We start from the raw sequence: 15152 nt of genomic DNA, 5'->3' as shown, positions 1-15152 counted from the left end.
ATGTATCTCATACATGATGCATAAATTACTTGCAAACTAGGAACTTTTCTGGATTTTGTCAACTTCTTTCCCTTAATCCTGGTGCTTCCATAAAGATGGAGACAAGATGGAAGAATGTTTGTCTTTTCTGATAAGGAGGTTGTAACTCTTTATGTGCCCCAAGTCACCGCCATCCCTGTGTGAAGAGTTTATTGATTATCTCATCTCTTGCTTGGGCAAGTAAAAAAATCCTACATTGCAGAGTTTCTATTTTAATATTATGTTGTTACCTAAAACTCTATTTAACACACTACTTAAGAGAATTAATACAGCATAACTTTCTAACATTACACATATAATATTCATTGTAACATTTGTGAAAAGCCAATCATAAAATAAGCATTCTACACAGAAAGTGTTGAAATGGTAAAACCAGTCAAAACCCCTTAGGAATTGGAAGGAAAACCAGAGGCAGTGGCAGCTAACACCTCAGAAACCCGTGGCTTTTGCTCCTCTCTTCGACCTGAGAGATTCCTGGGCAGGGGCGACTCTTCCAATTGCACCAGCGTGGCCATGGCTGGGAAGGGCAGCGAGCAGATGGGTTGAGCTTCTCCTGCCAGCCCCTGAAGTGCCAGCTGTCATTTGTGTGCGCTGAGGATTCCCTTCAGGCTCGGAGCTGGCGCAGCTGCTCCTGGGCGCTGCTCGCCCGCGGGCGCAGCGGTGCTGCAGCCGCTGTCCCGCACACAGGGAGGGCTCTGGAGCCTCCCAGGGCACCAAGGAGCGGAGCAGGGAACGTGCCGGGATCTGCTGCAGGACCGTGGGGCTGTGGGGGATCCTTCGGTCTCTTGGATGGGGCAGAGAGGGGGCAAATGGAATCAAGGTGAGACAGGGATCGGGCAGCCCCACGCCAGGCAGCGTTTTCTCCTCTGAGAGCTCCTCTGAGCTGAGCGAGCTGGTGAATCCTGCGGAGCAAATGAGACCCGGGAGCGAGGGAAGGGCTGGCTGGGGAGTCAGATAAACCCAGTGCGTATTTCCCTTTCCAAGGGGCTCCTGGGGAGACAAAGGAGACAAGAAGGATTCCCCATCTCATGACATTCCCTTTTTTCCTTCAGTAGCCCTATTGCAGTCACTGCATACAAGAGTTTAATTGATCCCTTTGATGCCAGGGAGCAGCCAGAACTTGAACCTCGCTGGATCCAGCCCTGTCTGCCTATCACCGAGCAGAGGGAAAAGATAAAGAACCTGGGTGGGGGTTGAGCCAAAATGGCATTTTGCCACTTCTAATCTTCTCCCAGCTTTTGCAGCAGGGCAACAACCCCATCGCTGCAAACCACTCCCTTTTGCAAGGCACACGTGGACCTCGCTGGTAGCTCAGGGCTCCTGAAGGGGCTGCTGCAGTTGGCAACTGGAGCTGTTGTTGAACTTTTCACATTGCTTACCCCCCCCCATCCAAATGCCATCAACTGTCTGAGGAAGGACACAAAAATATTACCCTGGAGAAAGTGGGGCCAAAAGCTTGGAAAAGGATAAAAGAAATGTTCTTATGATGACAATGACAAAAAACCACAATTTATTTTTGACAGCAAATGAATACCCACAGCCCTCCAGCCCTCCCAGACTGGCAGGCCGAGTGGGGCCGTTTCCATGGCATGAGGAGCTGGCAGCCTGCAGAGAGAAACCAGAGAGCCACGGTCAGTCACAGAAGGCTCCTGTGCCCCTGTCCCACCATGGCCTGTGCCTGGGCCAGGCTGCTGTGTGCTCAGAGCCCAAACCTCCTGACCCATTCTCCGTTTTTAGACAAGGGCAGAGTGGTAAGCCACATTCCATCTCCTCTGCTGAAGCACAGCCCAGCAGCCTCCTCAGCAGCTGCAAGGGCGGGATGCCCGTGTGCCTGGTTTCCTGGCTCCCCGGCAGACCAGGGGTTAAACGTTGGGTGTCTCCTGGATTGTCCCCGGAAAGAGCCCATCTCTGCACCCAGCTACCTTTTTTCATTTGTAAATTAGGTCTTTCTTTCTCTGCCAACTGGTTTCTCCAGCCCCGGCTGCAGCCACTGGTCATATAAAACTTTAAGAATCTTTTTCTACAAGCACAACTGACTTGATGTATATTTTACACAAGCACAAATTATTCCATAACATATATTACAATGGAGCTGCGGAGATCCCCTGCAGGTCCATGGGGATGCAGAGATCCCCTGCAGGTCCATGGGGCTGCAGAGATCCCCCTGCAGGTCCATGGGGATGCACAGATCCCCCTGCAGGTCCAGGGGGATGCAGAGATCCCCTGCAGGTCCGTGGGGATGCAGAGATCTCCTGCAGGTCCATGGGGATGCAGAGATCCCCTGCAGCCCCTGGAGGAGCCGGGCTGGAGCTCGGCGATGCCTGAGAGGAGGCTGTGAGCCCGCGGGCAGAGGGGCCCCGCTGGAGCAGCCTGTCCTGGCAGGACTGAGCCCGTGGCACAGTGACCCACGCTGCAGCACTCGGAGGGGGCTGTGCCCAGGGGATGGACTCCGCTCCGAGAAGTTCCTGGAGAAGTCTCGGCCGGGAGAGAGCGCAGGGTGCAGCAGGGAACGACTCCTGTCTCTGAGCAGAGGGAGAAGCCCCGGGGGATGAGCTGAGCATGGCCTCATTCCCTGTCTCCTGCCCTGCCGGGGGAGGAGGTGCAGCTGGGAGCAGGGAGGCGTGGGGAAAGCTGCATTTAAGGCTCTGCACTGACTTCTCCTGCTCCTGCTCCGCGTCTTTGGAGTTTTCTGCCAGAAATCTCTCCCCTGCTCCACCCACCCACAGGGCTTGGGGCAGGTTTCCCTTTTCGGGGGAAATCAAAGCGAAGCTCTGATGCGCTAACGAGGGGCAGGAGAAGTGAGGCTCCTGGGCTTCCCGCAGAGGCGGAGGCACGGGAGGCGCAGGGCCGGGAAAGCCGTGGCGGGAGGCGCGGAGAAGTTTGTTTGTGTGGGCAGCTCAATCCCGGCTCGGCCCGGGCCCGTGCCGGGGCTGTTCCTCATCTCCGGCTTTCCCCTCACGCAGCCCGGGGGCGCCGAGAGCGCGGGGCGAGGCGGGGCCGTGCGCAGAGCCCGCCCCGAGCTCGCTGCCATTGGCCGCCGGTGCCGTCAGTCGCGGTTGCGGCGCGCTGATTGGTGGGAGCGGGGCGCGGCGCGGCCCCGGCGGCGGGCTGAGGGCGGCCGTGGCCGCGCAGCGCCGCCATTGGCCGAGCGGCTGCGCGGGCCCGGCAGCGGCGGCAGCGGCCGGAGCGCGGTGAGGCGGCGGCGGCGGAGCTCGGAGGCGGCCCCGGCGCAGGTGGGAGCCGCGCTGGGCTCTGCGGGGGCTCGGGGCCGGCTGCGGGCGGAGGGGGCGGCAGGGGGCTCCGGCGGCTCGCCGGTGCCGTGTCCGGCCCGTGCCGGCCCCGGGCTGAGGGCGCTGCGGGAGCGGCTGCCCGCGGTCTCCTTCCCGCCGGGGCCGGGCAGGAGCCGCTGCCGGAGCAGCGCTGGCTCGGCCCGGCTGCTGTGGGTGGGACAGAGGGGCTGCCCCGCGGCCGGGAGCGGGCGGGGAAATTCCCGTCGCCGGAGGTTCGTGTGCCCGGCGGAGAGCGAGGAGTCCTGTCAAAGTGACTTTATTGCCGAGCAGGGGCAGAGGCCGTGGGGCATTTGCCGTGCGCTCTCTGCCGTGGCTGTAGCCCGCAGCCTCCTTTTTATCCTCATTTTCCCGGCCGCATCTCCCTCTGCCTTTGCCCACCGGCTGAGTTCCTTGGAAGGTTCCGACTTCCCGATGCGCCTGGAGCCTGTCCTCGTTAATGTGCACCCTCCTTTTGTAGAACAGCCGATATTCACGGCTCTGTTAAGTCTTTGTTCTTCTCGGCGAATTTCGGGAATGTAGCGGGACTTTGAGCAGCTCTCTGGGTCAATTTGTAAAATTTATTGGAACTGATGGTTTCTCCCCTTCTCTACAGATGCCCGGCCCTATCTCCAGACAGATTCACTCCTTGACTCTGTTTTGTCCTTCCCGGGTCCTCTTTGGTTTTGGGATTATTCTCGGTGCCCTCATTCCCTGTCCTTTTGTAGCCGTTTGTGGATCAGGAGGCCTGGCTGCCACCTGCATGCCCTGGCTCAGCTGCTGGATGAGCTGCACTGCCAAGGTGTGGAGCATGGTAAAAAGATGAGAGTTGCTGCAGCACAGAAGAGGAGAAGCAGCATTCCTTTAACCCCTGGTGTGCTGGGGAGCCAGGAAACCGTGTCCCATTCCCATCCTTTCTGTGTTTGACCAATACATAAACTGCTCTCCTATTTCCTTTGTTATCCTTTTCACCACTTTTCCCTTGTCATCTCTTTACCAGCAGCAGTTTGAGTCATTTAGTTTTCCACAAACTCCTGCTTTTTCTGCTAACAGATAATCTGATCCCATCCCCTGGTGAAATGTTGTGTTCCTCATTTCAGTGGCTTGGTCGGCAGGAAAGTCAGGAGCTGGAGCTGTCTGGTTGGTTCTTATTCCGAGGACAGCTTGTAATGTAATGATGCCATTGAAATGATAAATGGGTTCTCAGTCTCCTGGTAAGAATTTGTGAGAAATGCCAATCACTTGGTTTTTAAATGTTAGAAGTTTAATAATAGTGAAATGGTTCTAAAAGTAGGAATACAATCAGACTAATTAAAATTTAGAGTTAGGATGATTACAAGACAATAAAAACAAAGACTTACAGATGTCAGGATGCTCTCTTGGGCACTTAAGCCACAACAAGCATACCTTGTGAATAAAGGAATCACCCCTAAAAAAATACACTGTTGCATATTCATATATCCTTCATGGTTATGCATACATTTTATTTAAAACAAGAAATTCTGTCTGTTGTTGTATGTCAGCTGTTTTTTTAATCCCCACGGCGTGCTTCAGTCTGAGCAAGGCCTGAAGAAATTAGCTTCTTCTAGTAAGAAAACAATAAATTGCTCTTGTCTGGAGAATTTAGGTGTTCCTTGAGTGAATTTAGGTGTTCTCATTCCTTAACCCCCCCCCCCCCCGCAATGCATATTTTCTCTTTTAACTACTAAAGCTTCATTTTATCTTCAAAGATACATTTACCATACTATTAAAATGTTAATACAGCACAACTTATCAATGTAATATAATACATATAGTAACTATCTGCGTGGAGCCAGATAACATGCATTTTTCACAAAATTTTTTTGGTTCCCAGGGGCTGGTCCATGGTGTTGTAGGATTTGTTCTGTTGGCCCTTTATCTTTTTCCCCATTTTTGAGTGCTCCCTGCAGCTGAAGTTGCATCAATTTACCATTTTTTTCTTAATCCTTCATCATATACTTGAATTCCAACTGATTTCCCTGAACTTGTTCTAGCAAAACCCCCAGTGCTCTGATACACCCTGTACAGCACAGACAGTGACAGCAGATGTTGGAGTGGGCAGAGGGATGATCCCCCCCTTATTTTAGTGAAGTTTTCCCAACATTCTCCATTTGCTGTTTCCCTTTGCAGCTTCAGCCATTTCTGTTGCAGAGTCAGAGATCCTCAGCATGGGCTCTGCCTTCAGCTGTGCAGATTCCATCCATGCAAGCAGGCAGAGCTTGGGGTGTGGGGCAGAGGGAATCAGCCAATTCCTGCCCCAGGCAAGAAGAGCCAGGTACATTGTCCCCAGTTTGCCCCAGCAGTGTTAATTTGCATTTCTAAAGCTCCTCCTGGGTGCCTGGAATGCAGCTTCTCTTCCACAGCAGCCTTCAGCAGCCTCAGTTGTGCCCCCCCCCACAATCTGATGCTTTTTTTTTTCCTTCAAATCATCTATTTATTGTTCATGAGTTAAAGGGTCACCTTTAAATCTCATCTAGTTTTGAAAATTTTGAAAAACTCTAATCACTTGGTTTTTAAAATTTTAAAAGTTTATTAGTAATAAAATGGTTATAAAAATAATAATACAATTAGAGTTAGGACAATTACAAGACCAAAAGAGCAAAGAATTACGGATGTCCAGATGCTCTCGGACACTAAGTCAAGAAAAGCTTGACTTGTGAACAAAGGAATCACCCTTAAACCAAGACACTTGTTGCATATTCATACATCCTTCATGGTTATGCATACATTCTGTTCTAAACAAGAAACTCTGTTGTATGTCAACTGTTCCCTTTAATCCCCTGGCACCTTCAAGTCTGAGCAAGGCCTGAAGAAATTAGCTTCTTCTGATAAGAAGCAATAAATTCCTCTCCTTTGGAAGATTTAGGTGTTCTTCAAAGGGAGCATCTCATTCCTAAAAAGAAAACTCCCCCCACATACATAATCTCTATTTTAACATTATGTTGTAACCTAAAACTACACTTAACACAATATGTAAGGGAATTAATACAGCATAACTTTCTAACATTACACATATAATATTCATTGTACCATTTGCGAAAAGCCAATCATAAATATGCATTTTTCACAATCCCACTTCTTACTGCTCAAGCCAAATGATTTATAAAGAATATTTCCTGTCCTCTTGCATTCTTTGGACTCTGTTGGTAATCAAATAAAACATGGGATTAAACAAAGAAGAAATATCAAAACACTTGTAACACATAAAAGGAAGAATCCTAATTTCTTCCACCATCCCATTTTCAATACATTACCCCACTTGCTAGTTTTTAACGTTATTTTCCCATTTTTGGACTGATACCTGGGTCATAATTTTTTTCTGATATCCTTTGTTTTTTCCAGGATGACATCCTCATTGCCATCTATTTTCAACAATCTGTACACCCCATTCTTTAGCCAATAAATAGCGTAAAGCCAACCTATTTTAATGCACTGCAGGTGATGTTTGGCTTTGCAGACTCCATATTAATTCCAATGCCTGAGCAGCTTTGTTTATTATCTTCTCTATAACTGCTTGGAGTAATTTAATATGACTGAGGATATAATTTGGGGTTAACACAGAGCTAGACTGCTGTGCTTGTTTTACCTTTTTTTTTTACTAACTGTCTCTTTACCGAATCTTGGACTATATTTCTAAGATCAAATGTAAAACAAATGAATCTCTCTCCTTTTGGACATTCCATGCCCCAAGTATTACTACTTTTTCCTAAGTTCTTTGTATGTGATAATTTTCCCCCTTTTTCCTGCAGGTACTTAATTTGGATGGGTTATAACAGTGGCTGTTGACATGGGTGTGTGTGACAAAACGGAACTTTGGTTTCTTTCCATGTGATACTTTCTGTAGCATTTGTGACACGATCTTGCTGCTATCTCAGAAGGGAAAAGACAACAAATGAGAGACAGAAACAGGAATGACAGAGGTCTGGCTTGGCTTATACCCCCACCTCCCCTGCCTGTGGGGCTGCTGCCCACAGCAGGTACGTGTGATCTTCTCGCTGGTGAGTACAGTGCTCAGTGCAGGCTTGCCCTCTGTTTCCCTTGTCACTCCTTTTTTACTCATTTCCAGGCAAATTGTTTTTGACACCTTTTAACTGTGGTTTTCCACCATTCCTCAGGTATCTCTCAGTCCACAGGCATTGATAATCCCCATCTACAAAAGCAATTTATTTACTTCAGTTTTTGAGGTCTTTCTGTATAGGGGATTGATTCAGTACTCAATACTTCTTGCCATGAGAACATAGATTTTGTGAGCTACAATGCCAATTATTCTCATAATTTAAACATTCACTTATAACCCAGCTGCCATGTCCAATATGGGGATGAATCAAATAAAGTATACAGCATAGTATTAATGGCAATTTCCCTTTTTGCCTGTACAAGTCACAGGCTAAGGCCAGACTATCAGAACTCTTTGACTCAAACACTCCCGATCCTCCTGTTTGAAGTGGCAGTGTTCCTCTGCCAAGGAGGTGTCGGAGGCGTCTCAGGGCTTATTCAGGCAGGGCTTAGAACCAGTGATGCAAGCTTTGCCTTATTTCTCAGTTAGGTGTTATTCTTTGTACCTGCCTTGGATCATTTGGGTCTTCCCAAACCATTACCACTCAGTCCTGGTTGAAAGTCAATTTGGTATCACCTGGTTTAGATGTGATAGTCCATTCCTCACGTTTCTTCACCAATTCTTTTATTTTGCTGGCATGAATTCACCCTCTTTTCCATAGTTGGGATTGATGCTTTAGTAGTACCTGGAAAGGACTTTTTAATAACACAGTGTTAAAAGAAAAGAAAAACAATACTGCATTAACTTTCACTATTAGTTTTCTTCAAAACTTTCTGGGTTTAACTAAAAACTTTTTCTATAGCTGCTTCTTCTTCTTGTATCCAGCTGTGCTCATCGCTGCAGAGGCCAATTCTTCTTCTTGTGAGCTATACTTAGTTAAATAAAAAAAAGACTAGCCCAAATTTAACACAAGATGTATCATATCTCTTGGTTTTTTGCTTTTTAGGCAACATCCAACTGTTTTAGTCTTACAGACCCATTCTTCAGAACAAAAGCCTCCTTTCCTTAACAACAAAAATCAGAAGGAAAAAAAAGAAGTCTTGTTTAAAAAAATAAAGCACATTGTGAGAGTCAGCTATCTCTGCTTTGATCTTATCTCTATTGGTGGTCCAGCTCTCCCTCTTTTTCACAGCTTTGCCTTTGACTGTACTTCCTCACTCCCCTCCCCTTGTTGTCACTCTGTCTAGCAGGAATGGGGGAGAACTTACAGATAGCGACTGTATGGGGACTTTGGGATGTATTTCGCTCTCCCTCTTTCTCTTTCTCTCTCTTTCCCTTTCTCTCTCTTTTTCTCTCTTTTTCTCTTTTTCTCTCCTTTTTTTCTCTTTTTCTCTTTTTCTCTTTTTCTCTCTTTTTCTCTCTTCTCTTTTTCTCTCTTCTCTCTTTTTCTCTCTTTTTCTTTCTTCTTCTCTCTTTTTCTCTCTTCTCTCTTTTTCTCTCTTTTTCTCTTTTTCTCTCTTCTCTCTTTTTCTCTCTTTTTCTCTCTTCTCTCTTCTTCTCTCTTTCTTCTTCTCTCTTCTTCTCTCTTCTCCCTTTCTCTCTCTTTCACTCTCTTTTTCTCTCTTCACATTTCAACATCCACATTCCAATATCAGTCCACTTTCTAACATTAGTCCTACATCCTGGAGAGGTGAGTCTGCCAATCACCTCTCCCTCCTTTTTCAACTTCCTTACAAATTTAATTACTGTTGTTATGTGTGTTCTGCCGGCCTTTAATTCACGGCACCCTCCGCCAAGGGCTACCAGCTACCCACAGCTGACAGTGCTAAAACTAAAGACTTATTTTGCTGTCACAATTTTCCATTCACAAGCTTGAAAGGGTTGTAGGAACAAGGTAAAGAAAAACTTACTTCTGAAGTGATCTTGCCTGCAATAAAAAATTTAAGGCAATGCTTGTTAGTGCAATATAATTTGCAAAGAAGCCAAGGTTTGATTTGGGAAGGGCATCTGAGGACACAGAGCATGAGTTTTACAAATCTATAATTTGAAGAGGGAATAGACAAAATGTGGATACAGTGGGGGAGACAGCAAGTAAGGAATTTATCTCTGCAATACTCTCTTTTTGACTGCCAGGAGACACTCTCTGAAGAGGTTCTTACAGTACAAACAATAACTGGATGGGAAGAGGCACTCTTGAATTTAAGCTTTGGTGTCAAAATAGGAAACTGCCCCTGAGCACTGCAGTGCTGGAGCACCCTGCCTGCAAACTCACCAGAGGCAAGCCACTGCTGCCACGCTGCAGGGCTGCCTGCAGCACAGAGGGAACCATGGCCAAGCCCTCCCTGCAGGCTTGGGCAATCCACACAAGGAATCACAATTGCTTCATAGCTCTCTAACTCATTCAAGAAATAGGAAACTGTAGTAAACAGAGATCTCCCTCACGATCTTTTTCATATGTGTGTGTCACACACCCACTGTGATGCTGGAAGTAACAAATTGTTTACATTAGAAGATACTGAAACTTTTTCTTCATCTAGCTTTGTAGTTTCCCTTTTCTATATGTAGCCACCTCCCATTGTGGGAAAAAATGAGCCCTATTTTTTTACAAGTGTTTTGTATGCACAATTTTATTTGCTCTTCTAGATACACTGCAAGTAGTTAGCACTTCCAGAAAAAACAGCAAACAAACAAAACAAAAAAACGAAGAAAGCAAAACACATTTGGGTACATGAAAAAGGACTGGTTGGAAGGAAAATTGTTTCTCATTGACCTACCAAGCAGCTGGTGTTACCTTTAGTTTAACTTTACACACTGAGAACACTTGATTGAACAGCCTGCATTGACTCAAATTAATAGCAGGTTTTGCTATGTCACAGCTGTAAACTAGTTTTTCAATCCTAGAGTACAGTAAGTTATGTATTTCAAGATAAAAATCACAATGCAAATTGGAAGAAATTTAGTACTGCATGAGGTGTGCACACAATTAATTTACCTCTAGAAGTCAGTTTATGACTTTCCTTTACTAGGATTGCAGTAGCTGCTATAGCTTGAATACACACTGGCCAGCCTTGATTTACTGGATCCCACATCTTTGATAAATAAGCCATGGGTCTCTTTACTCCTCCCCACTCTTGAAACAAAACCCTATGAGCTACCCCCTTTTTTTCATTTACATACAAATGAAAGGGTGTTGCTAGTGAAGGTAAGCTTAAAGTTGATATTGGGGCTAGTTTTAACTTCTTTTTTCTTAATTTTTCATTATCCTTTTTGATCCATTTTATATCACCTCCCTCTGTCAATTTTTTTTATTCAAAAATTTTACTGTCTGTGTATATCCTTCAATCCACAATCTATAATATCCCAATAATCTGAGTATCTTTCTGATTTCCCCCTTTGAAGAGGGAGGGGGAAGGGATAGAATCCCTGTGTTTCAGTCTGGGTTGAGCTTCCAACTACCCTTTCTAAGCAAGTGTCCAAGATATTTTACCTCTGATTCTACAAATTGCAGCTTCCCTTTTGATACCCTTAATCCTTTTTCCCCAAGAAAATTCAAAAGCTTTATAGTAGCCTCTCTAACTTCAGCTTCAGCTTCCCCAGAAAGTAAAAGATTATCCACATATTGGATAATTTGTATTTCAGGGGGAGTGTGGAAAGTTTGTAGTATTGTTTCTAAAGCTTGTCCAAATAAGTTTGGGGATTCTATAAGCCCCTGTGATAGTTTTGTCCATCTTAATTGCTGTTTTCTCCAGTTAGTGGGTCCTTCCATTCAAAAGCAAAGATAACTTGCTCTCCTGGGCTAATGGGCAAGCCCAAAAGGCATCTTTAAGGTCCACTACACTAAACCACTGATGCTGGGGAGGAACTTTACTGAAAAGAGTATAAGGATTTGGTACCACTGGATAGCAGGTCTGAGTTCCTTTGTTAACCTCCCTTAAGGCTTGTACCAGTCTATAGCTCCCGTCAGGCTTCTTTACTGGGAGTATTGGGGTATTATGGGGAGACATACAAGGTTCTAATGTCCATCCTTTATTAGTCCTTCTATTACTGGCTTTAAACATTCCCGTCCTTCTAAAGATACAGGATAGTGCCGTACATGTTGGGACAATTTTTTTTTCCTCAGTTGTGATCTTTATGGGGTCAATATTTAATCTTCCCCTATTTCCCTCCCCAGCCCAAACTTCCTTGTTAATTCTTCTTCCATCCTCCTGGCCTAGTTTTAAAAGTCTAGCTGTCATCTTCCCATCTTCTGGAACAACCCCTATTCCTAATTTCACCTGTAAATCTCATCCCAATAAATTGCTACCTGCCCCTGGGACCAAGAAAACATCCCTCATCCAAAATTTAGTTTCTCCCTCTATTACCGCATTTTTAATAACGGGTACTGTGAAACTCTCTCCTTTTGCTCCTGTTACTATTATGGTATCTTTGCTTACACTATAACCTTTTGGAATATTTAACAGAAAGGTTAATTCTGCCCCTGTGTCTACCACAAATTCCAATTTTTCTTCTTGGGGACCCACTCTTGAAATTATCTCAGCATTCCCCACCTGGACCCCACCTGCGCCCCCCCTCGGCCCCATGGCCCCGCGAGGGGAATTTGGGGAGGTGGGAGTGGGGCAGCGCCAAGGCCGGGCCCCCCGCGCTGTCCTGGCGGGAGCGGCTGCAGTGGGGACCGAGTGCGGGCGGGAGCGGCCGAGAGCCCAGCGCTGCCCCAGCCCGACCTGCCCCAGCTCCATCCCTGCCCCTGCGCTGGGATGCTGTGGGGCTGGGGGGAAGAGGGAGCCGGCAGTGGGTGCTGGGCCTGGGGGCAGGAGGAGAAGGGAAGGAGAAGCAGGCTTGAGGAACAGAATGGTCAAACGATGCAGGTGGCAGGAGAGGGTGGGATTGTGCAGGAGAAGGAGGAATAGCAGGAGGAAGAGGAGAGACACAGGAGGAGGAGGAGGAGCAGAAAGAGGAAGCAGCAGAAGGTTCCACCCCTCCCTGTGTCTGCAGCCTCCCCCCAGCCCCAGGAGCGCTGCTCCCCCCACATGCAGCAGGTGACTGTGGAGGGGGATCCACGATTTTCACAGGGTGAATCTTCTTGTTTCTGAGCTTGCTTGGGCTAAATGTTGGTGCTTTGGTTTTATGTGGCAGCTGAATCTTTATGTTTTGGAGGTGGATTTGCTGAGCTGCTATGTTTGGGGAGGTTTTGTACTGTGTCTTGAAGTTTGCAGGATTTTTGAGCTAAATCTTGGTGTTTTGTAGGTTCTTATAGACACAAGATTCCCAGTGACTTCCTGAGATGAACTTGGGCAAGGAGGAACCTCCAGTACAAGGAGCTTTTCTCTTGTTTTTCTGTCAAATCAGGATTTGTCATTTCCAGGGCGTGGCTGGATGGAGGAGGAGGAAAAGCCCCGGAGATGCTGCAGGAGGAGGAGCTGCAAACCCAGCCCAGGGAGCTGTGGGGAGGAAAGAGCCCCCTGAGCCAGGAAGGCGGGCAGAGATCCAGCCGGAGCTTGGAGCTGGTGAAGAAGCCTCATGGCAGGGAGAAGCCCCACAAGTGCTTGGAATGTGGGAAGGGTTTCAGGTGGAGATCCAACCTGATCGAGCACCAGAGGATCCACACTGGGGAGAGGCCCTACGAGTGTGGAGAGTGTGGGAAGAGGTTTCAGAGAAGCTCCACTCTCCTCAGACATGAGCGGAGTCACACAGAGGAGAGGCCCTTCCGCTGCCCCGACTGTGGGAAGGGCTTCAAGCACAACTCCAACCTCACCATCCACCAGCGCATCCACACCGGGGAGAGGCCCTACGAGTGTGGGAAATGTGGGAAGGGCTTCAAAGACATGTCTGGCCTGATCCAGCACCAGGTGATCCACACTGGGGAACGGCCCTATGAGTGCTTGGAATGTGGGAAGAGCTTTGGGAGGAGCTCAGGCCTGCGAGCACACCAGTGCATCCACACTGGGGAGAGGCCCTATGAGTGTCCCCAGTGTGGGAAGAGGTTTCAGACCAGCTCCAATCTCCTCCTCCATGAGCGGATTCACACAGAGGAGAGGCCCTTCCACTGCCCCGACTGCGGGGAGGGCTTCAAGCAAAACTCCCACCTCACCAAGCACCGGCGCATCCACACCAGGGAGAGGCCCTATGAGTGTGGGAAGTGTGGGAAGAGCTTCTCACAGAGCTCAGCCTTGACCACACACCAACGGAGGCACCACTAAGGGAAGCCCTGTGAGTGCCCTGAGTGAGGGATGAGGGTTTGGGAAGAGCTTGGAGTGAGGGAAGAGAGTGAGGGAAGAGCTTGGTGTGCTGCTGCAGCTCCATCCCCCATGGGAGGATCCAGGCTGGATGATCCCCAGTGACCCCCGTGGGGCAGAGCCCTGGTGCCCCGGTATGGGGAATAAAACAGAGAGTAAAGCAATGGAGCTGATCAAGGGGCCCGATATCTGAGGCCTGACTGAGCAGAAACTGTGGGAGACACAGACACAGTTTAAGTCTCCCTGGGCAAGAAGTGACCAGGCAACATGGTGTGAGTCTTTGTGATAACATAAATGTTCCCAGGTTACTGGATGTCACCAAGAAGGTGTAACCAATGGGAAATTGTTACCAAAAACAGAGCCCTCTATAAGCCCCATACAAGTAAATCCCTGTATAAACACCTGGTACACTCAATAAAATTGGCTTTGGTCTAAACTCGGATGTCCCCGTCTCTCCATGGTGGATAACCCTGTTGTGGGTGATCCCCGTTGGCTGGGGGAAGGTGCTGGAGGGATTTCTTTCCCTTCTCCTGGTGCTGCCGTGGTTTGGTTGGTAATAAATTCCCTCCCTGTGCCCAGGCCGGGTCTGTTGTCCCCGTGCCGGTGCTCGGGGCGGGATCTCTCCCGTTCCTTCTCTGCACTGCCGGGCCTCTCCTCAGCCAATGAGAGAACGCGGTGGAGAAGAGTCAGCCAATCAGCGAGAGCGGGGCTGATGACTCACCAGTTGCCGGGCAGACCCGCAGCAGGCAGTGTTCCCCACCTGGACCCGCCCTCCCTGCCCAGGGCCGGCCCCGCCGTGGGGTCCCCCCAAGTCCCTCCCCAGTGCCCCCATGAACTGGGCTGGGTTTAACTGGGAAGCTTTACTGGGAACACTGGGAGCAGGCGGGCAGGGGCAGAGTGACAGCAGGGCTGGGGGACACTCAATCCCCCCAAAATCAGCATCGTGATGGAGCGGGGGGGGTCCTGGCTCGGCCCGAGGCCACGGGGAGGGGCTGCGGCCGCCGGCGGCTCAGGAGCTCTGTGGGCAGAGAAAAGGGGGTGACACCTGACTGGGGGCCCCAGGGGAGCACACATTCCAGAGGCGGGAGGACACAACTCACTGGACCCCCCCAGACTCTCTTGCACAGGTAGAACCCGATCCCCAGTGTCAGGAAGACAGAACCCAACTCAGGAGTCTCCATTTCCTATCAGCATCTTGCTGCGGCAGCATCCAGCAGCATCTCTGGGTGGTCCACAGGGGTCAGGATCTCCCAAAAACTCACAGACACCCAGGCCCCTCCAAGCACCCTCCAGGTCACTCCCAGCCCACTTAGGATCCCCTAAAACCTCCCTCTTGATCCCTTCCTGACCTCCCCAGGACCCACCAAAGCCCCTCCTGTCACTCATAGGATCCCACAGCCTCCTTACAGTCACCCCCACTGCCCCAGGACCCCCAAATCCTCTCCCAGTCTCTTCCCAGTGCCTACCAGGACTTCCAGAACCCCATCCCACCCTCCCCAGTATCCTTCAAACCCCTTCTTAGCCCTTCCAAACCCCCAACCTCGTCTCCCAGTTTAAACCAGGCTCTCTCCAACTCCCTCCCAGTTGCTCCCAGCA

The 15152-nt window shown here is 48.9% G+C and overlaps 1 protein-coding gene across 3 annotated transcripts; it reads left to right on the top strand.

Moving 5' to 3' along the window:
- The first annotated feature begins 3199 nt into the window (after positions 1–3199).
- On the top strand, positions 3200–14039 carry LOC146764143 (uncharacterized). Of its 3 annotated transcripts, none has more exons than XM_085565630.1 (2): positions 3200–3272; positions 12686–14039. In XM_085565630.1, the coding sequence occupies exon 2, from the start codon at positions 12723–12725 to the stop codon at positions 13518–13520; it is 798 nt and encodes a 265-aa protein (XP_085421756.1). In that variant the 5' UTR covers positions 3200–3272; positions 12686–12722; the 3' UTR covers positions 13521–14039. The 3 variants fall into 3 exon arrangements, with proteins under 3 accessions (XP_085421756.1, XP_085421757.1, XP_085421755.1); XM_085565631.1 differs by lacking the exon at positions 3200–3272 and adding an exon at positions 7146–7303; XM_085565629.1 differs by lacking the exon at positions 3200–3272 and adding an exon at positions 11880–12359 and having other exon boundaries at positions 12568–14039.
- The last annotated feature ends 1113 nt before the right edge of the window (positions 14040–15152 follow it).

Source organism: Lonchura striata, chromosome 36 (genome assembly GCF_050655825.1).
Source record: "Lonchura striata isolate lonStrDom1 chromosome 36, ASM5065582v1, whole genome shotgun sequence".
In the NCBI taxonomy this organism is placed as follows: domain Eukaryota; kingdom Metazoa; phylum Chordata; class Aves; order Passeriformes; family Estrildidae; genus Lonchura; species Lonchura striata.
The sequence above is the reverse complement of the archived record's forward strand: the minus strand, read 5'-3'. Positions and strand labels throughout refer to the sequence as shown.